A 24,225-nucleotide genomic window follows, 5' to 3' on the forward strand; every position below is an offset into this window, starting at 1 on the left:
ACTGGATTATCTGCCAGGTTATTTTCAGGTTCTATAAACTGGTACTAATCTCAGTAAATCGCACACTGTTCTATTTGACCTGCGAATCTGTTAATGGCGCGGTGATTAGCACCCCATATTATGTGGTCGTCATGGGCCAGTTGAACCTACTGGGAGATTGCGTAATGTGAACATAACTGAGATACGCACACCATATTTGCATTATTTCATAAGTGATTGTTGCCCATTTGGGTGAACTTACTGTTTTGGTAAATTTTGGGGTAAAACATTGCGGAACTTCAGTGATTTGCACACCATATATATACTTTGTGCTGTGGCAGATTCATGTTGTAGCGCCAGTATACAGCAAAACATCATTCCTCCTCTGGCTTTAATTGTACCGGGCTCTCCACAGATTGATTGGGAACAATAGAAGGATGGGTTTGAAGATTATTTTGGTTCATTTTGTAATTTGAAACACTCTCTAAGTCCTGAAGGAAGGAAAATTCTAAAGCATATACCTGTATCAAATGTGATGGAAAAGTATTCTACTGCCATTAAAATGCTTGATACTAGTTTTAAGAAAAAGAAGAATGTGATAATGGAGAGGTACAATTTTATGTTAGACTTCAATTGGTAGGAAAGTCTATTGAGTGTTACGTTGGGGCTTTGAGAATTTTATAAGCCTCTTGTGAATAAAAATCATTTGAAGATGAAAAAAGGGATCAAGTAGTCGAAATAAATAACAAAAAGGTGCAAGATAAATTATTAACCACTGAAAATTTGACCTGCGAAAAAGCTATTGAAATTGCATGTTGTATAGTATCTACTTCTGCCTACATTGAGCAGATGTCATTGGGTACACATGTACATACTTTGCAGGGGGTGGATTCTGCGAAACATAAAGGAAGAAAAGTGAGGGGAAAAGGAAACATTTTGGGTGTTAACAGATGTGGTAGCAAGAATTATTTGGGTAATGCTTCTTGTCCTGTTATAGATAAAGTGTGAGCTAAATGTAAAAAAAAAATACACTTTGCAAAGGTGTGTAAATCTAGTAGCACTAAATCTGCACAAAAATGTTAATGTGGTTGAAACGACAGCTAGAAATGAAATCTGAATATGATGAGGACAGTGTTGTGCTGTGTGTGAAGGAGGCATAATGAGGGTAAAGAGTGAAGTATTGCAAATTGGCTTATGTTGTGTAAAAAGACCATATTATCTTATTGACCTATCTGGTGAAACGATTAATATGATGGTGCATTCTGGATGCTTTTTTACAATAATAGGGATCAAAGAGTGGGAAAGATTTGATAATTAGACTCTCAAGAAGTCAAGTGGGTGTCCAGTTCCCTATGGAGGGAAGCCCATAGAAGTTTTGGGTGAATTTAATGCCATTTTGAATTTTAGAGGTAACGAAGCTCAAAGTACAATTTATTGTGTCTTTTGGGGTGGCTGTAACAGAGAAACCTAGGGCTTATCCTTGATCCAAACAGTCCCAACCAAGTATTGTTATTGAAAGATTGCATAATCGTGTGTGCAATGGATAAATGCCCTTGGGTGATGGTGTTTCCAGACGTTTTCAGGAGAGATTGGGAAAGTTGAAGGGTTTCTCTCATCAAATCATTTTGAAGGCAGGTGTCACTCCAGTAGTACATAAGGTTAGGCATGGGCCCATCGACGTGAGGAATGAGTTAACAAAGGAGTTGAAAAAGCTGCTTGACCAATGGATAACTGATGCTATTGAGAGCATAGAATGGCTTTCCCCTATTGTGTTGGCAAGACAAGCCAATGGGTTGCTGAGGATGTGTACTGACTTGTGAGATCATACTGACAGGATTTGGGTTGTCCGGCATTCCTTGCCGAACACAAATGAGATGCTTTCCTCACTTAAGAGTAACAACATTTTTTCAACCTTAGACATAATTGCTGCATATCATCAGATTGAATTGAGGCTTGAATCAAGGCATTTAACATCGTTCAATACTCCTGAAGGGGCATATTGGCTTAAGCTTATGCCAATCAGTTTGACCTCTGCTTTGTCGAGTTTTCAGCGTGTGGTGGAAGCAGTGTCCAGAGATATACCCAAATGTCAGGTGTTTCCAGGACAACATCTTGGTTTTGGGATAGGATATATCTTCCCATGATAAGTCCTTAGACAAGATTTTGTTTGTGTTAAAAGAGAAAGGTATGACGTTGAGAGCCAGCAAATGCAAATTTGCATTAGATTGTGTTGATTATTTGGGGTATAAGATTTCGGCACAAGGAAGTGAAGAGAAAGAGATTGGTCAAGGCAATATCAGTATTTCCAATGCCTGAAAATGAAAACCAGTTGCGATCATTTTTCGACATGCTGGAGTTTTATTACTGATTTATCACCAAATATGGTGAGAGAACACACAACTTTAGGTTGTTGCTCAAGAAGAATGAGAAATGTGTATGGACCAAGGATGTTGATGGAGAGTTTAATGTAATTTAACAGGAGGTTGTTAATGCCAACAGTGTGATACATGTGGTCCTTGTATTATTGTGACAGATGCCAGTCAGTACAAGCCAGGTGTTGTATTACTACAGATGTGAGAGTGGAAAGATGAAATAGTTGCTTTCGCGTCTCATGCCCTGAGATTACTTACTCAGTGAATAACAGCGAGGCTTTGGCTTGCTGGTTGGGAGTTGACCATTTTAGAAACTATTTGTGGAATTCACTATTCGTGTGGGCCACAAGCCTGTGGTTAATTTATTCACTACTAAAGGAGCTAGAAAAGCCATGCATTGCCAAGTGGAAATTAAGGCTAAAGGAATTTCCATATCATGTTGGGTTCATAGCAGGTGTAAAGATTATCTTTGCAGATTGTCTATCTCTGTTTCCTCTAAAGGCAGAGACTGTTATGAGTAAGATTTCAGTATGGTTAGATTTGTTACCAATTAGACGAATTATTGCATTCTGACAATGAGTGGAAATCTGCGTTTGAAGGTGATTACATTTTATAGGAAGTTAAGTGTTTTATTGCTAAGGATTGGAGAAGGACAATTTAATATACATGCATTGAGTCTTTTGAGCATGTTTTTCAGAACTGAGTATGTCCAAAGGCCTTCTTAAAAGTGGAGATTTATTGGTTGTAACAAGTGGTGTCAGAAGCAAACTTTTGAATTTAGCACATTAAGGTCATTCAGGTATGAGGGCCATGAGAAAGGGAATCGGGACAGGTTTTGGTGGCCAGGGATGGATAGGGAAGAGGAGCTTTTTGTGAAGGAGTGTGTTGATTGTGCCATCAGTGACAAGTCCCAAGTTACTGTACTAAGTCCTGTTGAAGCAGTGCTAGTTCCTGACAAAGCGTGGGTTAAACTTGATATGGCTGTCACTGGCCCCACCAATGTGGTCAGAGATAGTTGTAGATTGGGTATTGTTCTGGTGGCTTATTTATTGCAAAAGCCAGAAGTGGAATCTGTTAAGTCTTCCAACACGTCGGAGATAATTGGGTTTTTGCAATCTGTGTTTATGAGAGAAAGAGCTCCCAGTTAGTTGGTCACCGATAATGGAGTTCAGTTCACTTTCTGTGAATTTCAGGATTTTTTTGTCACGTTGGGGTGCGAAGCATACCAAGACCTTCTTGTATCATCCCTGCAGCAATGGTTTAGTGGAAAGATGTAAATGGGTCTTTAAGGACAATGTGCAACTATCCTTTGCTGAAGAACTGGATTGGTGAAAGGAAGTTAAGGATTTGCTGTGGGTCATCATCGCCACTCCCAATGCCATTACCGGGGTTTTTCCTTTTACTCTCCTAAAGTGTTGTGCTTGCCACCAAATAGGTGTGTCCATGGATGGGTGGCTGTGTGTGAAATGAGGTATTGTCATCAGTGAAAGATAAGCGTGAAGTGGCACAGAAGAAGTATTCTGGTATTACGGGGGTTGGAGGTGCACACACATTGTTGGTTAAACCGGGGGATGTGGTTAGGGTTTGTTTACCTGGCGTTGTAATCAAAGGTCAGTCCAGGTTTCCGTACCCAAAGGGCATTCACGTCGAGGATCGTGTAGTCACGCTTGAGGGTGGCAAGTGGTGGAATAAAGAGAAGTTGTGTCTTCCGAGGTTTGGTGGTTGTCATGCTGTGGTGAGATCGGGGTTGAGGCTGGGAGTAATGATGATTCGGAAAACTCTGAATCTCTTCATGTGAGAATGATGAGAACACCAAGGGAGAGGAAAGCTCCTGTCACACTACGCAACTGTGTTCAGTGTTTTGCTTTTCTCAAACTGGGTGGATTTTTATTACGTATCCATGTATTTTAGTGTCCTTTTGCATTGCGTTATTCTCAGGATGTGGGATTTATTTTATTTTGGTGGAAATTGTTTTATGTTGCATGGGGGAAGAAGTGATGGGTATAGTTCTTTAAGGGAGTAGAATGTAGTATGGAATTAGAATGCAGAAGGTGTTTCTGGCTGAACTGACTGGCAGTGGTGCTGTGTCTGCTGCTCGGCCGGTCGCATTCTTCAGACTAGAAATAGAATTAAAAGCTCTTACCATCGTGGTCTCTTGCTCCTTCCGAGATCTCATGTAAAGCGCTGTATTAACCCTTTGGTGAAGTTTGCGCTATATAAACCTGCAAAAAGTGAAAAAAATAAATTATTTGGGGATGACTTATGTAACAGTGTGGCACAATAGTACATCATTTGTGTGCAGGTAAAGTGTGTTTGCTGTGTACAATGCCTGTGACAGGACGATTGACCCAAACGGGTATGCATATCTTTTAACTTGAGAAAAGTAGCGAAAGAGAAGATTTGCATCTAATACAGTTGAGAAACCAGGATGCCGATGTTCTGGTGGAAGTGGCCCAGTGGTACATCTGGACCATAGACTTGTGTGAGGACGCAGGGACTTCGCACTCTGCCAGAATGAATCACTATACCTTCTAATGAAGCACACGCTGAAAACAGAAACGCCTCGAAGCCTCTCAGTACTCTTCCAGGCACTGCAACTGCGTGACAGATATTTTATCTCTGTTTTGACCAAGATCACACAAGTTAATGAAGTGGAGAAGCTGGGATTGAAACCGCTCTTGATTCTGTTTCTTGGCTGCTAAACTAACTTGCCTTCCAAGGAAACCTCCGAAAAATAATCATTGCCAACCCAGAACCTGGAGTATTCTCGGCACTTTTCTTTTCTGTAAATTCTGACACCATGAACCTGCTGTGCTCATCTGTGAGCCCTCACTGTCACAATCCAGAGTCTGTAAAACACAGGGCAACAGCAGAACGGCTGATTTTCAATGCTCCGAAAACGATTCCAAGTGCCACCCCAGATCAGCCTCATGTGTCTTGTTTGTTGTGTCGCTGCTCAGTGCGCACACCTTGGCAGGGGGCCAACTTATTATCTATCTGACAAACAAACACGTGAGAGAGAGCATGTGTGCAGAGGAGTCCAGGCGAGGTTTGTTTTATTTGCCTACAAACAACCCACAAGGCATTCATTGGCTGCTGGGAATTATCCAATTTCTAAAACCATTTACCACCACCCTTTTTAACAAATGCTTTCTTAAAAATCTATGTAAACTACATTTCCCCAAAGGGGACTCTCTGGAAAGAAAAAAACAAAAATACCTTCAATACATGTATGTAATTTTCCCCTTAAATTGCTGTAATTTCCCCCTTCAGGTCCTGTGTGCTCTGTCCCTATAGATGTGCTAAGACTGGACTGTTCCAGTGAGGCGCTGGGTCAAGACTGATGTGCATATTGCTGGGTCCAAACTGGGTTGGCATGGTGAGCAAAAGAACAATGGATCTATCCTAGGTCTGTGACTGTGGGGTAAATATTTGATCTGTTCTGCATTCCGTCCATCATTTCTTTGCACAGCAAGGGCACACGTCCCAGCACATCTGTAGAAGGTGATCTGCTGTTCCAGTTCTCACCCTCCTCTTCCCTGGACTTCCTTGAATCTCATCTCTCCACTCACTTCATGGGATGTGAGTCTGCAGCCAGTGCAGGGATGGGAGTCACTCCAGCTGCAAACGGTGTGTGCTCCAGGGAAAGAAGGGAGGGGGGATGGAAATGCAGGACGCAAACCAAGGGCACACTCCAAGACTTGAGGGGGCATGCCACCATTAAACACTCCTATAGTAGTGCCCATGCCCACTGGGCACGTAGCTGGTCTGGATAAGATGATCGCACAAGTCTGACGCCACCTGCCCTCTAAAAGCCCCATTCAGGTCCCAATATATTAGAATAATCTTCTCCCGGACTCGAGTCCAACTGACATCCACCCTCACTTACTTGTTTGTCTCGGACCTACATGCAGCGCACTCTATACATAAAATCATGTTGAGAAGGTGTGATTTTGGGTACCACGCCCCACCCCCTCCAGAGAAACTCTAGGATTCGTTTTGGAGTTATCTAAGCCCAACAGGACACCTGGGATTGGTTGATGTGGATTGCGAGAAGGAGCACTGTCAATCCTGGAATATAACAAGAACACTGGACTGTCATGTTTTTAATAAAAAAGGCCCAAAAATACAGATTTACAGGAGTGTAGACCAACAATTTGGAGTGTCGTGGACAGGCTTCAAAATGTAACTTCAGCCCCGTGTATCCAGCCTTTCATCAGCTTCACTCTTGTAGTAAGTCTACTACTTTTGCCTGTTCACCATTTACAAGTGTAAATTTACTACAACGTGTAGGCTTAAATGTCTCTAACCTCTGGAACCAGGGGTTAGATCCTAATTTGTGAGTGTAAAGTTACTAATTGTAACTTTTCACATGTAGGCAGAGATATCCACCACCGGGGCTATTCCACGACACTTCTCTGTACGCCACTTCACTCTCCTCCACTCTATGCCACTCTGTTCCACTCTATGCCACTCTGTTCCACTCTATGCCACTCTGTTCCACTCTATGCCACTCTGTTCCACTCTATGCCACTGTTCCACTCTATGCCTTTCTGTTCCACTCTATGCCACTCTACTCCATGACACTCCACTCTACGCCACTCCACGCTATTCCACTCTACTCTGTGCCACTCTGCTCTGTGCCATTCCGTTCAACACCACTCCGTTCAACACAACTCTACTCTATGCCACTCTATTCTACGCCACTCCATGCTACTGCCCTCTACGCCACACCCCTCTGTGTCACTACTCCATGCCACTCTACTCCACTGTATTCTCTCCGAGCCACTCCACTCTGACACTCCACTCTGCAGCCCTCCTTTTTACAACACTTTTCTATACTCTACACGGCACTCTGCGACAATCTACAACACTCTACTACACTCTGTGATACTCTACTCTGACACTACACTCTAGCCACTCTACGCCACTCCTGTCTACGCCACTCAACAGCACTTTACTCCACTCTACACTGCTACACTCTACTTTACAACACTTCACTGTACGCCATGCCACTCTACTCCATGCCACTCTGTGCCTCACAACTCTATGCCTCCCCACTCTGTGACACTCCACTCTGTGCCACTCTACACCATTCTTCTCTACTCTATCCCACTCCAGTGTACAACACTACTCTACGCCACTCCATGACACTCTACACGGACACCCTGCTCCACTGTACGCCACACTCCATTCCACTCTATGCCACTCCACTCCACCCTGCTCCACTGTACGCCACCCCACTCCCCTTTATGCCACTCCACTCTGCTCCACTGTACGACACTCCACTCCCCTTTATGCCACTCCACTCTATGATGCTCTACTCCAATCCTCTCTTCAACACTCTACTTAACTCTACAACACTCCGCTCTGACACTTCACTCCACGCCACTTTTAGCCATGCTGAACAGCAGCCACGCTTGTGTACAACATAACTAAAACACATTGGCAAAGCCATTAGCTCTGGCATAGGCACGAGTTATCGTCTTTGCCACTGCTTGTTTATTCTGGGAAAGAGGAGAAAGAAAGTTAATTTCTGCAAAGGTCGAGGTAAAGCTGGATCTGTTGGGAACAGCGTTCCAAACGTTTTCACTTTATAAAATAATTTTCTATATTTTGCCTAAAAATGGCTGGTAGCGAATATTTATTCGGAAGTTGACCAGCCGGAGACCCGTCCTCCTGTAGTGAGAGGCGGGCAGAGGGACGGCTAAAGGAACTCCACATGACCCCAGCTGGCCCCCTATACCACCAATGCCAGCTTCAGAACCTAACTTAAGCGCTTTAAAAAAAATAAATGCCGAACAGTTTGTTTGCTCTGTGAACGGCCCTGGAAAGGTTCCGATGAAGCTGGCCGCCCGTCCCCAAGCTTTGAAATGTTGGCACTTTGACTGCGGCAAACAGTTCAGTCACATGTGCCCTCTCCTTGAATACCCTCCGTGCCAGTGAGTCATTCACCAGTCCCAGGGGAAGGGGCAATTCCTGGGGTTCTCTTTCGTCTAGGCGCCTGCTTCCGGGGTAAGCCTGCCCTGTATGTACAGACAGAGCTGCTCTGGCCCTTGGACCCTACAGAACGCCAGCGCCCTCCCTTCCCAGCCCCTCCACAATCCCCTCAACCCCCGGGTCCTCTTTTTTTCACCATGAGTGACAGCACTTTACTCTTGCACACTTCCACATATGAAAATCCACTTTGGAAATGGTGCATTTCGGAGTTAGGACTTGTAGTCCAATCCCTGCTCTCTTTTCATTATTTTTCTTTTATTTCTTTTTGTTATGGGACGTTTTTATGATCGCTCATCTCACATTCACTTTTGGGGGGGGGGGGGGGGGGGGTTTGCCAACATGTACGCTAACTTTCGACGTTTTTACGTGTTTTACACTTTTTTTTTTGTTCAAGTAGTTTTTATTGGTTTTGGAAGAGAAATGAGGATTACAACCAGACATACTTGTGACACAAGGAAAATCCATGTGGTATAGGATGCAGATAAGAATACAATTGAGTACATAAGACTGTTGGTACGGCAAAGAGTAAAAAAAGAAAAGTACATGGACACGGGTACAGCGGTGGAATGACTTCGCAATGTGACTTAGCAGAACATGTATGGTCAAGAGAATAAAAAGAGACGTACTTTCTATCGGGGACACTAAGTATGACATGGTGCAGTGTAGAGAAATGGAACAACATTTGTATCGCCTACATTACGTAAAAAACCAACAGAGAGAAGAAGAGGAAAAAAGAAGGGGGAAGGACAAAGAGGAATGTATATAGGGATTTGATGGGATGTCTGGGGTCCAGTAGTGGTACGGGTCAAAGGATCTTGAGAGCTTAGCTCCATGTACTTAAGAGACCGCCAAACCCTACTAGAGATGGGTGGTACAGAATGCCGCCCTAAGAGTGATGTATGAGCCCCACGGTGACAGGACACCCATGCCCACCATGTGTGCTATCACAGATGTTGGAATACGTCCATTCTGCAAGTATTATTTTAACTGCAAGGGTTAAGAGCAAGTCCAACAGGGTCATATCTGTAGAGTCTAAAGGCAGTCGGATTGGGGAAGCCCAGAGGCCCAGCGTAACTGCTGCAAATGACGAAGCAATGGGAGTGTTAAAGATTGCTGACACCTGTGTTTGTTTTGTTGTCCAGTGTGAGGTTAATAGGTGGCACCCAAAGTACATGTGTTGGTGTGTGCCAGCCTCAAGATTGCAACTCCAGCATTTGTCATTAACACTGAGTCTCAGCTTGTGTAGTCGAACAGGGGTCCAATATAAAGGTTCATTGTGAAGAATTTTGACTGAATGAGAGACGGAGCAATTTTGTTATGCAAGGCAAGTTTACCAATCGTGTGCCAAGAATCAGTAATGATATGTTCAAAAACCCTACTATCAAAATGTTTGGCCCATTTGGTGTGGATAATTCATTCTAGTGGCAAATGGGGATCAAATAAAAATGTATAGACTTTAGAAGCAGTACGCACCAGTGTCGTCAGAGGGTAAGAATCGTGAATAGGGCCAACTGTTTGGACAACTCAAGTTTAGATAGTTTGACCTTAATTTGGGGAGAAGCTGTCAAAGTCAAGATTGGGGAGGTTTTGTTTTCTAGCTAGGGCAGAGAAGGGAAGCACGTCATGATTGGCATCATATAGATCTTTAAATAGTCTGATTCCCTTGGATGCCCACATGTTTGCCATCATACAATCGTAGTCTGTATTAATTTTAGGGTTGAGCCAAAAGGACGCCCGTCTAGAGTTACCGATGGGTACCTCAAGCCGTTGATCGAGCATTCTTAATTCATTAGCCGTATCAGTAAGAATACGTAGGGTGAGGTATGGTGAATTTCGACATCGGGAAAAAAAGAGGATGTGTCAAAGGGAGAGTAGAGGTTGCGTTCAATATATAGCCATGGAGGAGGGTTTTGTGAGTATGGGAGAAACCAGGGAGACCCTTGCGCTGCTAGAAAGGCCGTTTGAACGAGGTTCCATATTAGAAGACTACACCCCCTAATGAGGTTGACCGTCAAAGGGATTTACAGGAGATCCTGGCCCTCTTATCGTTCCATAGGAACTTTGAGGTGATTTTATCCAGATTGTGATCAAAGGAGGGAGATGGTCTCATAGGAAGCATAGAAGATAGGAAGTCGACAATCAGCATAATCCTCATTTTGAGAGTTTGGAGTCTACCCCACCAAGTAATGAATTTGGCCGACCAGGCAGTCAAGAGATCCCCGACGTTGGTGATAGTGTAAGACTCGTTAATTACAGCTGGAATTGCTGCTTCAATATCTTCTGAGAAGATGAGGATATCATCTGGGTATGCCGCGGTTTTAAAACTGCGTTGATTAAACTGAAGGCCTTTAATGCTCGTGTCCGCAGTAGGTCACTTAAGCAAGGGGTCAAAAGTTAATAGGAATAGTAAAGGAGAAAGGGGACAGTCCTGTCTGGGTCTGTGATGAAGGTGGAAAGAAGACGAGGGAGGGCCATTAACTCTAATGTTTGCTTTGGGGTTTCAATAAAGTTTACACTTTTAATATCTATTGCATATGTTTTTTAAAAAAAGATTCTGGCTTGCCTAGGCCAGACCTTTTCGGTATACCATAGTTTAATATTTATAAAGTATGTATTATTTGTAAATGTAGGCTAACGCAACACCCGAAACATTTCCTGTTTTGCCGTGACAAAGAACCAAAAAAAGATTAGTTTATGTATGAAACGGTGCACTATTATACAGCCATATTAATCACACATGTAAAATACATAGCGTCATTTGTACCGCAGTTTGACTGGAATCTTCTATTCCCATTTCAGTGAAGAATACGAGATGATTGTGACATCACTTCCTGTGGCGTTATCGCACATCGCCTATGCTTATTAGCCACTACCTGATATTTAGCCCCGATTCCCTGCTCTCAGCGTTCATAGATCGGCAGTTTAGATCTGACGGTGGTTTATGCGAGCTTCTGGGGGGGGGGGGGGGGGAAGAGTTTGCAGTATGTGGTCGATCCCCGCTCTTTCTCATTGGGTACTGGGCACGTATGCCATGTTACCCTGTGAGCCATGGTGTCTGGCCTCGTTGGAGCTGCCATTAAGTGGGTCAGTCTGTCTTCCTTGCATTGCATCTGTCGCGTGTCATGCACACGTGCACGAGAGGCAAACACAAAGGGGTAGTAATGGGAGGGTGAGAATGATAGTTTCACGTGGACAGAGCAAGAAGGATGCTTCGATGAAAAAAAAATATACATGTATATATGTGTATATAATGGCAAAAAAACGTGGGAGGATGACAACAGCATGTTATGGCAGACAAAGAGAAAAGGGAAAGTAGGAAATTAAAAGCAACTGCAGGATTTGAGCTAGAGGAGACTCAAGAAATGAAAGAAAACACACAGAAAGAAAACCTATTGAGAGCTAAAAGGAGGTACATAATGTAGAACAAAAGGAACCTGGCTAGAGAAGTATAGCAGGAAATGGAGGAAAAGGAAAAGGAAAAAAATGACAAGAGGAAACATTAGCAAAAAAAAGAAGAAAGTAGAAAGGAAAGAAAGGGGAACCGAAAGGGAAAGTAAGTAATCAGGCCGCTGTCCATTGCAGTCCTCGTGAGACCGTTTATCAGGTCAGCAGACTGACCGCAGCAACCAAGCACTGCCTGCAGGCCACAGATCTAACTGCAGTCGGCAGCTCAGCGTGGTTGTGCACCAGCTGCGTAGAGTTGTATGTTTTCTGATCTGTATTCTGCAGATTTTAGTCGTAGGAATGTAACTTCCTCCCAGCAATGCAACGACGGCGGGGGATGTTATAAGTCCGCAACTTTTAAAAGTTTCAAGTTAAAAAAAAAAAAAAAAAAAAAAAGAAAAGAAATTGATGTGCACCCCATCCATGGGAGAGGGCCTTTGGGTGGAACACCTCGAAAACCCCAAATAATATACCGATAAAATGCACCCAATACCTGTGGTGATCGTCTATTGATCACTGCTGCCCTGCTACCAGCTGCACCTGCCAGTGAGGACAAAACGGAGGTGGGGGTGGTGGGGGGGAGGTGATCACATGATGTACCCACCAAGAGTATTCACACTCAGCAACTCGCCCCACCCACATCTAATAACTGTCCAGCCTCCGTCCGGAATCTTTCAGGATCTGCAATCATCCTGGGTGAGAGATCCCGAGTCCTGAATTCCACCCAGAGCATCGCCGGAGCGAGCACCGACAAGGTGTGCGCATCCCTGAGTCTCGCTGCTGGGTACCACCGCTGCCAGCCCTCTGCACCATCTCTCGCCTCCGCTGCCGCAGGCAGAGGGCAGGGAATGACTCGCAGGTCTAGAGACCGAAGCAGAGGCGAATAACTACTGCAGGACAAGCATTGGCAATGCACTAGGTCTCGCATTTTCGCGAGTTTGAGCTACTGACATTGCAAATAACAATGCCTTTTATTTTTGTTTTTATTTTTAAAACATAAATAACAGGCATTGTCGTTTACAATGCCGATATCTTAAAGTCGCGCAAATGCGAGACCTATTGCATTGCAAATGCTTGTTAAGTATACCTCGCATTAATGTCCTGGGACTCTGAAGTGGCAAGCTTTTCCCAAGTCATAATGAGCACATTTAGAACAAGCAGCCCTCCGGCCACACTCGCCCTCAAACAACGCCGCATCGCAGTCACTAACCCGTTCAACGGTACTGGGTGGGACGGGAGCGACGCACACCCCCGGCTACAAGCTCCGGCTGGACTCCTTCAAGGGTATCTTTAGGAAAAAGATTAAAACCTGGTAGTTTAGATCCAGTTAGAACGTTTTCTGTGTGCAATTCTGGTAGCTGTAGCTAGCATCCTGGCGCTGGGACACTTTGTTAGAAGTAGCCATGCGCTTTATTAGTGGCTTTATTATTATTATTAGATCATGATGCTTGGCTTTCACTAAACCTCTTCAGAAGGGTTAAACCTTGATAGGGGCCGTTGATAATGCAGATGGTTAAAAACCCATATGCCTCTTTCAGGAAGACAGCAGCCCTTCGGCACAAACCACTGGCTCGGGAGGCCACACGTTTTAAGAACACTAAGACAGATTTGGCAGTGCTCAAACAAACCAGCGCTTGACCGGTGTCTGCCTTTAGTAAGGCTGTCTTAAGCGATGTCCTGCAGCTTTATGGGAGAAGTAGTCCCTGCATATTTTATTGCGCTTTTCAAACCTTCATTTAATAGTAAAATACGGACTAATTGTTTTAATAAGGTAATCTCTTATCATGTAAACAGTTTAATTTTCACAAAAAGGCAATTTTTCTGACAATAAAATGCTGAAATCCATTAAAGGGGAGACGATGTGGCACAACGGGTAGAGCTGCGGACTTTGGCGCTGGGGAACCACACTCTAGTCTCCGCGTTGGCTCAACATTCCTGTGATTCTCGGCAAATCACTTAATGTCCCCGTACCTACCAAAAATGAATGCGTCTTTGTGTAATGTAACTGATGCTTATGTAAAGCGCTGCTATACCTTCGGGTCGAGTTTGTGCTATATAAAAAAAACTGCACAAAAAAAAAGTTCTTCATAGGAACTTAACCATTGTAATAGTTGTGCAGTATTTAAAGCCAGCGCCAATTGCCCAGATAATCAACTATGTTTAGGAACCCTCTATATCTGCTGCCTGTGGACCTGGAGATGCAGTTTGGCGATGACAGATTTCATCCCACATGACGTACTTCTCATCCTCCCCACCACAATCTTGTTGCTGACAACTATCCTTTTAGCTGATGCAGCTGGAAGTGACCGCCCTGCCTCATTAGGGTATTTCAACGTTAGCGATGGCCCGGGGGCTTGAGAATAAAAGCTCACGAGCGCCTAATAAACGGGTCTTTTGCAGCCGCTCTCCAGCCTGCACTGCGCGCTGTCATAGCAGCGCCCAGGAAGCAGGCAGCATCAGGCGCAGATCCTTGCAGCGCTAATAGGCGCTACATTTTCATGTGTGCAAAATACAGCTCTACAAAGGGGACAAGAATATGTGCTCTACAATCATGCAAATAACCATCCAAATTAGGTGGGTTAAGGTGGCACGTACCCCAACAGGTAAAGAACCCTGCCGCTAAAAACTAATTTTAAACAAATGTATATAGCGCTTATTACCCCTGCGAGGCGTTGGCAAGTGTTTCAATGGGCTGGCATCTGTAATTAGGCAAACGACAGTAAACAATCATGGCATCCGCTTCAGGCATGCATATCGCTGTCCGAGCGCCAGAGAAGACACGCAGTGAGCGTGTACATCTGCTGTCTGGGCGCCAGAGAAGACACGCAGTGAGCATGCACATCTGCTGTCCGGGTGCCAGAGAAGACACGCAGTGAGCGTGCACATCAGCTGTCCCCCTTCGGACGCCAAACCGACAACAATAGGTCTCGCCAAGGCGAGCAGCGCATGTGCTGCATCGCTAGGCGAGACCTAAAAAAAGGTGCCATGGCACAGCTGTGGTGCGGGGAAAGAGAAGCTGGACAGAGGGACAGAGAGAAAGAGAAGTGAGGAAATCAGCAGACACAAGGTAATTGAGATGGACTGAGAGCGCATGAAAGAAGAGAGGAACACGGAGTTCAAAGAAGGGAAGGACGATGGATTGAAGAAAAGAAAGGAATCCTATAGGAACAAAACCGAATGGAAAGAGGGAAGAAACAAGGGAAGCAGGAAAGTAGAATGACATCCAAGAAGGAAAGAAATATAAAAGACAAAATGTGCGACGAAGGAAAGGCAAAGAAAGGAAAAAGAGATACATAAAAACGGCTTATAGAGTGTGATTACTCTTCATAATCTATTTAAGTTCAAGGCCCCTGCCAACCTCCTCTCAGTGAGACTGCTCACTTTTTCAACTTTCTAGTGAGTCAAGTTGAGAAAATGAATAATTCTGGTCTCCAAACGAAAGGCAATAGTCTTAAGCAAATACCAGTATCTACCATGCATGGGGTAAAAAGTTGCAAGAAACCACTATGCAGGACATTGGGCGTCCGCACGGTGCCTCTGTGTGGGCAGCAGGACAAGAGCCATGAATGCAGGACAAACCCGCAGAATATGGGACGGTTGGCCACCCTATCTGCACACCGTGCCTCCATGGAACCAGACACAAGCCAAAAGGCTCTCTCCCAACCTTGGAAGCACCATCTTCTTTCCCCTTTGATTCAGCGGTAGCCATCTCCTCTGCCAACTCACAGGTGCTAGGGTGCCTCTCAGTCACCACAAAATGGTTGTCCGGAGCACAGCCAGCTTCTCTCCAGACTTCTCCCCTTCTGACCCTCCACCCCAGTGGGAGGGCTTGACATGATGGCCAATGCCAAAACTAAGACGAATGGCTGCTGCTCATCAGAACAGCTAGCCCCACCCCTTTCCAAAGGAAAGTATATCGGCAGGTACCATCTCTCAGCATCTCTACATACCCGTCAGACGTCATGCTAGCTGAGGGTTTTTTGTACAGTTGAGGTGTTATTTGGAGGGGTGGGGTGGGGTAAAAGAGGGTCCGATGAAGGTATAGGATGCTGAAATGTGCTCCTCTCTCTGAGCGGTATTGGTTCAGCTGGAAACGGAGGCCTCAACAAACCTCTTTCCTTGCAAAGGCTGTTTCAAGTAGTTTGGGTGCCATAGGCAAGGTTCATTTTTAGGTGCTTGTATAGCGCTTTTGCCATTCATTGCAAATAAATTGTAACAATCAGTCATTTATCAAGTGCGGCAAATCACCCATGAGGGCCTCAAGACGCTACATTGCTAGCTGCTGCGAGGCGATCTGCTCATTCGATGAGGCTCTCCTGAGGTGCAGCGGGAGGTTGTTCCACGTTTTGTCTGCCAGATGTGAGAAGGACCGTCCTCCGCTGTTGGCTCAACGGATTCGGGGGGTGCCTGCGAGGAAAAGGGAGGCGGATCGTAGGAGTCTGGTCGGATGGTGGAAGGTCAGGCGTTGTTTGATGTATGCTGGTCCTTCTTGTGCAAGACTTTCTATAAGTGGATCTTGAACTGGCATCTCTTTTGGATCGGGAGCCAGTGTAACTTCTTAAGGTGGGGTGTGATGTGGTATATGTACCCTACGTGGCATTGGTTCTGCCTCCTATAACCACTGGCTTATTTGTCTCCGTGTCAGGATCCTTCAGCCAATGGCTTGAGACCGTGTCAGTCACACATTGTATCAGCCCGCAGTAGTGTTTTAATCTCCCTTCCTGTTGGTTGTTTGGGAGTACGCTTTCCGCCTCCATTGGAATGCATGAGGGACTATTTTACAGCTGAATCGTTTTTTCTGCAGACACACATTATTTTTCTCATCTATGCATTGTATACACAAAGCAATTTTTCTTTTAATTTTTGTGCAGGATAACCAGTGTATTTATTGTGTGTGTGTGTGTGTGTGTGTTTTAAAAAAAAAATTTAGCACACAAGCGCATGCGTCCAATCTTTTGGTTTTGCCAATGCTTGTTTTTCAGTGGAGCTCCATTGCTTGTGAATGAGTTTGAGTGGTACCTCCAGCAGGTGGCGCACCAATCAACACAGTCTGCGTTGCCCTGGAGCAGCCCTGCTCGCAGCCGCCCCCCTGGTCCTGCCGTCTGTCTGACTGTTCGTCCATGGAGCAAGTAGGTGAGTTAGAGAATTAAAGCACGTGCAATGAAATTCACAAGCTTTTGCACTAATCGCTCAATGTGCACACATTGGAAAACACACTGGGCACTATTCAGATAAAATGGAGTATACTTGCATAGGTATTCTTCTATATTTGGAGTAAATTTGCATTTTTTTTTGAGGGGGGGGGGGATTCTCAAAGAAAACCAAGAGTGCTCTTGGGAAGTTGCAACAGATGCAACTGTTCACGGGTACTAGCGTGTGTAAGTCTTCGCAAATGAGAAAATGTAGACGGTTTACATTTACGCCAGTGTAATTGCTTTAAGCCATCGTGGATTGGGACTTTAAAATATTTTGGATGGGGAGTGGGGTCAGACCTCTGCTTGACACTAAGTCAAGCCACCCCCACGCCCAAGTTCAAGTCCCACAAAGAGGTTTATGTACTGGACCTAACCAGGTCAGTGGGATACAAAGCTATCTGACCACTGGCAACACCTGCAAAGGGGAGCAGCATTCACTTAAAATATTGACTGCACGGAAGTAGCGCCTACTCTGAGTGGGAAGGCTTGCACAAAGGCCATAGCAAACTAAAGTAAACCACGTCACTGATGTTCGCTTCCCTTGCATGCAGCAGGGTCAGCATTAACCCTGGACGTAGTTTGCGAAGTAGCGCTACGCGAAGTGTACTACGCGAGCTACGCAAACTGCGTAGTGCACTGTGCAAAGATGCTGTTCGCACTGATTGCACAGTGCCGGATGCTTGTCCGCACTGTGAAATCAGTGCAAACTGCATCTTGCACAGTGCAAGCGGTCGTTTTCTGCCGCTCTAGTAGATTTCTACTCGAGCGGCAGCTTTCACAACGCGGATTGGTAGTTTCTCATCGCGAGCAGTCGCGAGCATACGCGACCACTCGCAATGAGAAACCTGACCTCCCCGCGTTGAGAAGGTCGCTGGGAGGTTTATTTTCCACGCTCGCGATCGGCAACTTGATGTTGCTGATGGCAAATGAGGAAAAAGTCTCGCTGGGATGTCATTTTGCTTGCTCGTGGTCGCCAACTTGACGTTGAGGACCGCGAGCAAGCAAAAAATGACCGCTGCACTACGCTACGCTACTCGTGTTTGCACTGTGCTACGTGCAATTCGCGTAGTCCGAAGTAGCGCAAACTTCGTAAACTACGCTACCGTAGTGCTTTGCCCAGGCTTAGTCAGCATCTCCAGTGACCAATGGGTGAGGCTTATCTGTCGATATTTTGCATATCCCGCGTGCGTAGCTTCGGCTTCATGGGCATAGCGTGGGCTTGAGTGCCTTGAAGTGCTGGGGGTCCTCTGCACCCCAGTTGGAGTTATCTTTTACTATCCACCCCTTGTTCTGGGAGCCCATTTTCCTTCTTGCATTATGTCTCATAGTACACTTGTCACTGCACTGTGAACCCTTGGGCTGTGCCATTTGCCTCTGTGTCCCCCTCCCCCCCCCCCCTCCCCCCCACCCTTGAGTCCTTCATCTGCTGTTCCTTTTCACTTGCTACCAATACTCATTTTTGAACCTGGCTGGCGCTTGCGCCTGAATAGACTTGGGTTGTACTAAGCGCGCCTCTGATGGAACTGAACGGCTCCATGTTCTTTACCCCCACAGTAGACTTCTTTTACCTTCTCAAATTTCTACACACACTCCATAAACTCCCCTCAAACTCGAGTGCCAAATTTGAGAAGGAGAACCCCAGTAGGTGGTCTTCAAACTTGGGCACATGTGTGCACCTGATATGTGGCATGTTTCCCGGCTGGTGCGCATCAGCCCACACTTTGCTCCTAGAGGGCACTGTCCTCCAGGACAGCGAGAGGTTCTTCTCTACATAAGAAGGTTCTAAAACACCAAGAGTAATAGTGACTATAGCATTAGTGAATGCTGGTTCATACGTGAAAATGCAGGTGCACGTCAGAAAACTGGTGCATAAATGCAGGGGTATGTATGCGTGTATAGAAACTGCGACCTTGTGAGTGGCGGGGAAGACCCTGGCGTTGTGGGCAGAGGCAGGGGTAAAGATTGTAAAATATCCTTCAGTTACTTACTTTGTGGCCTTACAAGTACCTGTATGTAATAGATTTGGACCAACGACACTAATAGCTTAAGACACTTTTGATTTCTGAAGCATAAACCTCGAAACGCATCTACAAAATGTGAGAAGTTTGAAGCGTTGAACTCTGTCATGTCTAATGCTCGGAGGGGGCAAGCTCCCTAGCACTGAACCCCTGACGTTCGTGGTACAAGGACCGCCACTACAGCTGCATTAACCCACGGGCCTACCTCGCTGGGATTGCACCCTGAGACCCACTTCGATTTTCTGCCATTAAATGCTCCTGTCATTCTTTTATTTGCTTTTTTCTTGGCGACTTTCTTGTTCTGATTCATTTTACCCCCTTTTTTGTCTCCTTTCCTCTTTTCTTTCCTCCTCGCCTCATCGTGTGCACACGTGAGGGTGGTGTGGCGCGTGCAAAGCTTGGGAGGGAGGCTGACACAAGTCTTGGTGGAGCAGAGCTCTGTGAGGTAATAGCAGCAGGTTCATGAGGCAAGGTGGCACGTAGGGGATTCCCTGCAGCACGTGCTGCACCGGTTCAAGGCACAGGGCATTACTGTGGTATGACGGGCACTCCACACCCAGCCCAGGCCGAGGATGGGCCCTGGAAGGGTGCACTGGTCTGTTGGCTTTCCTTTCTCATTGCCCTTCAGACCCCTCAGCTGCTCTGGTAAATAATGCATCTTTTTGATACATGGGGCCAGCCTCCAGCTGAGTTTTACAAAAACCTCAAATCTAAGCTGCGCTGGCTTCCAGTTCATAAAGGTATCATTTTAGATGCCTGGGCCTGGCTTACTGCGAAGTACATGGTTCAGGAACTGCTTTTTAGCAAAATAAGTTTAATAAATATATCCCTTCCCAGGATTTAAGATCTAAGGCGACCCTAAATTTGCTCTGGTGTAAAGTCCTTCTCTGTTGTTCAGCGAAATAATGAAATCTTCTTTTACAGATTAAAGCAGACATCTTTCACGTCCGGTGGCTGTTGAGGACTTGGCTGTTTCTATCTTTATAATGTTTTTTTATTGTGGTGGTTGAGTTGTGTTTGTTTTCTCCTTTCCCGGTCTATAAGTTGGTCAGCAATGGAATGCCCTTAGGGATCACTGTTGTGCTCTAATAAATGTGATTTCATTCCATGTTTCGGTGCTTGAGTTTTGCTCCTGAGGGGTCAGGCGCCTTCCTCAGGACTACCAGTATCTCACATGAAGTATTGTGAAACAGTCCAAGGTTCACAGGGCAGGTTATGCAAGCACATTCAATATATCCTTTGATTTTTTTCATAGATGTGGCAGCAGCATTCGACACACCCCTTCTTCATAGAACCGGTACACCTCGGGCAGAAACAGTGCAAGCTTCCCTCCTTCAAAGAACAGATATAACTAGGGCGGCAGCAGCGCAAGGTTTCCCCACACAGCATAGGTACAAATCAGGCATCACGAGTGCAGGCTTTGCTTTCTCACAGAACAGGGGCAACATTACAGGAGCAAAGCAAGCTTCCTTCTCTCACAGGAAGCAGCTGGTGCAAGCTTCCCCTCCCCACAGAAGAGAATGAGCAGGGCAGACTAGCACAAGGTTTTATCACTCACAGATCATGTACAGCAAAGTCATGAGTGCCTGCAGGCTACAGACAGATCTCTGAAGCGGGTGCTTAAGTCAGTGAGAGGAATGTAAAGGTGGATCAGTGAGTAAATGCGTGAGTTCTTGAACTGTTGTTGCTTAGGTGATATTCCACGTCTGCATCCTGAAAGTCCTGCTGCTGTCACTCAGAGAGCTGCTGTTTGTGTTCCACATTGAGGGTAGGTCATTGTTTTTTGGGGCACCCAGCACAGGCATTCCGTGCTCTAGACTGGCACACAGGTGGCACCCTCAAGGCGCTGTGCAATCCCAGCCTCAGTGCTGCACTTGTTCAAAATGTCGAGGGCCGCCACTAATGCCCTGACCTATGTGGTACATACTGCTTAATGGAAAAGAACTGTGAATGAACGCACACCTGGAAGCCTCTATGAATCGTACATTTTTTTGTTTTTTTATAGTGCTACCTAACCACAGGCACACTCTTAAGGCGCCTGCCCTTGTACACTGAAATCATGGAACAATGCCCACAATATAGGGTTGTGCAATGACGTCATGTCACAATCTTATCATAATGTTCTCTTTAATGGGAATATTTTCAAGCTAAACTGTGTTCTATGTACAGTGATTATATAGTAATGTACATGTTCATATATAAATCACGCTCTAAATGTTCTTGTTTGTCTGTCGCCGCCGAGCAGTGACGCTGCAGGCGCTGCACAAGTCTCTATTTTCCATTTAGTGCATGCCTGTTTAAACATTCAGTGATACCTGCTGTGCAACAATCAATTAGCAATACAAGGCTGCCATAAGGAGGGTGACACTCGTATGCAATCACACGCTATATTTGGGGCTGATCGACGTATTAGCATTGATGCCGTACCTCAAGAAATACGGCTATTGGTTATAAGTGAGTGCTGCCTAGGAAATGAGTGGCGCTTTACGTTCCGGGGTCTCGGTGGTCGGAAGTCATATCATGTTTTTAGGTCTCGGCCTGACGTAAGCAGCGCATGCGCTGCACTCATCATACGAAGACTTCTTGAAATCAATACGATTCCAGAACCTGTGTCTCAGCTCCGCCTTCAGCTTTTATTCGTGCGTGTCGTTTGGCGCCACAAATTATGCCAAAGGCAGTGCAATGATTGCACGGAAGGCATGTCAATCCCTCCTTGTTGCCACCCTTTCTCCTTTTAGCCACGCCTAGCGGGATTAGATCTCACTTGTGGCGTTACACACTCCTTTATTAGCTGGGATGCACTATATTTTTTGCACAACGCCGAAATCTTATTTAAAATGCACGTTGGCGTGCTCCTGTTGCCACCTCCCTTAGGCCGACAGCTTGTGTTTTTTTGGTAATATGCTTTAGAGACGTCTTTTTTAAATAAAACACATTATTTATACACTATAACACACTGGCTTTCCAATGCAACTAAAGCATATTATAAATAAATAAAGCAAACAGAAACACGCAGCGTTTAGATGGAAATTTGATGGAATAGACTTTACAACTCCATATTTGCCACTCTATCTGCCTGCCGTATGTTTACATTTATTAACAGCGCTGTGTTTTTGCAGAGCGTTCCTGTTCCGCCTATGTTCTGTATACTGTAGTATGTCACCAGTGGCAATGCAGCGACTAACAACGACTAGCTTCCTATTGTTGCAAGCAGACATCGTACAACCTTTGTTTAAGCGTTAAATTGGTCGTGAAATCAAGAATGTGGTCACAATTTGTATTCAAATATTCATTTGTGCTATGCTCCGTATTCGGCACTTTATCTCCCTGACGTCTGTTTTCTTTTATTACCGGCGCAATTTTTTGTTTACTTTGTTTCCTGCTGGTGTTCCAAGCTTCCTGCCATAATTTGCACTTTATCAGCCTGGCGTTTTAATGCACCTAAAACATATTCTAAATAAAGAAAGCGAACAGAAACACACAGCGTTTAGACGGGAATGTGACGTAATAGATTTAGTGGTCGACTTTAAAGCTCTGTATTTGCCACTCTGTCTGCCTGCCGAACGTTTTCTCAATTACCGGCGCTATTTTTTGCAGAGCATTCCTCCTTGTGTTCAGACCTACGCTCTGTATATTGCACTATGTCTGGGTACTGTTTTTCTTTATTTTATGACAGGCTCCATTTTTTTGTTTGTTAACTATTAGCATTCACAAATAAGTTTGCTTTGCTCAACCCCAACGGACCTCCCAGGGTTAAACTAAACTGTTATAAGCACTATCCCTTTCATGCTTGCTTCCGGACCCCGTAGGTTGCCTTTTAAAACATACAAACATACAAACATACATACATAAACCACAAGCAGTGGCAAATGCACTAGGTTTCGTCTATGTGATTAATAATATTTGTTGTTGGATGTTCTGGCTTTGTGAACAGCTGTGCAAGATAAAGAAACCCCGTAAAAGTGTTATACTTGTTTATTGAGAAAGGCAATACATTGTGCAGTAAAAGGTGGTAATATAAAAAGCAAAATTATAGCACATGGCTAGCATCGCGATAATTGGTCATCATAGGTGGTCAGACTAATACACATGGCGGACAGAGTGACTGCACAAACGCTAGAAGCTCAACCTAGTCTGAGAGGAGCGCGTCAGAAACGAAATAAAGACTAGGTCGGAAATGATACAATGTGCTAATATGCGTAGCGGGCACTACTTTAAATAATGTGCTTAAAAAGTGCCGAGGGAAAATGGCGAAATTTACAGGTTTAATAAGTGACGCAGTTCACTAACAGTCATGAGACATTAAAGCTTACTAATTAAGCACACAATACAAACGAGCATTGAAATTCAATAGGTCTCGCCTTTGATGAAGTTAAAGCCATTTGCTTTGCTAATGATCTTGTATAGCGAAGCAAATGGCTTTAACGTAATGAAAGGCGAGACCTATTGCATTTTTAATGCTTGTTATTTGTGCCCTGAAGTGGTTTTCTGACTGTGAAAGCACAATGTCACCAAAAAATATATATTATTGGACATCGAAATGTTCAAAGAACATTTGAAGGTATGTTTTCTTACTATAAACGCATGCATCTTTTCCTCACATAAATGGATAATTGAGGCAATAAAGGATTCACAGTGACATTTTAAACCAAAAGACGTGCACGGTTGGCTGGGACATTTGACAGAGTAAGCCAGATGTTTCTGAATATATTTTTAAAGTTTGGTGCTCGTCATCACATAACAGTGGGTGATGAATCTGCCAGTCTAGCTGCCGTCCTATGTGTATTCTCCAGACTGGCGCAGTGATAACGAGGCAGCCATTGCAGTCGCCTGCTTCTCGCCATAACTGCAAGGTTCTGCCTTCAGACCGCTGGCCTTCAATGCTTACTCCGTGCTCTTGATGAAAGCAATCCACTGCTTTGGAAAAACCTTTTAATTATAGTGAAAGTACCTCACTGCACAACTACTAACCCTCACACTCCTACAAGTGTGACAATTCGGACTATTCCAGACCCCCAAAGCTATATGAATGGCTTAGGCGGCAGGTAATACTTATTTTATATGTATATTGAATTAATAATTACCTGTTGTGCTCATCTCTAAATTAGCCAGACAACGCCACCTTGTGGCAGACTGTCACAGGCCCCGGTGCTGACAATTAAGTGCAGAGCACTGGAAACCCCCGGCTCAAATTAAGCACTGGTTTAAAGTGTCTAA

The 24,225-nt window shown here is 44.9% G+C and overlaps 1 protein-coding gene and 1 long non-coding RNA gene across 3 annotated transcripts in view; one reads left to right on the forward strand and one right to left on the reverse strand.

Annotated features, from left to right (window-relative positions):
• LOC146788938 (uncharacterized) overlaps positions 1 to 5,543 on the reverse strand; it is a 186,044-nt gene extending 180,501 nt beyond the window's left edge. The window contains exons 1-2 of the long non-coding RNA XR_014970001.1: positions 4,880 to 5,543; positions 4,495 to 4,573 (exon numbers count right to left, since the gene is read on the reverse strand). This is a non-coding gene — a long non-coding RNA (uncharacterized LOC146788938). The remainder of the gene's footprint in view (positions 1 to 4,494; positions 4,574 to 4,879) is intronic.
• The window catches only part of UBE2E1 (ubiquitin conjugating enzyme E2 E1), a 461,740-nt gene that overhangs the window by 73,200 nt on the left and 364,315 nt on the right, over positions 1 to 24,225 (forward strand). The window contains exon 2 of one of the 2 annotated variants that reach the window (XM_085630504.1): positions 16,824 to 16,928. The exons of the other annotated variant lie outside the window; for it this stretch is intronic. Within the exon in view, the coding sequence (XP_085486630.1) occupies positions 16,916 to 16,928 (13 nt within the window). The 5' untranslated portion in view covers positions 16,824 to 16,915. The remainder of the gene's footprint in view (positions 1 to 16,823; positions 16,929 to 24,225) is intronic. 2 annotated transcript variants of the gene reach the window in all.

This window comes from Triturus cristatus, chromosome 10 (genome assembly GCF_964204655.1).
Source record: "Triturus cristatus chromosome 10, aTriCri1.1, whole genome shotgun sequence".
Classification (NCBI taxonomy): domain Eukaryota; kingdom Metazoa; phylum Chordata; class Amphibia; order Caudata; family Salamandridae; genus Triturus; species Triturus cristatus.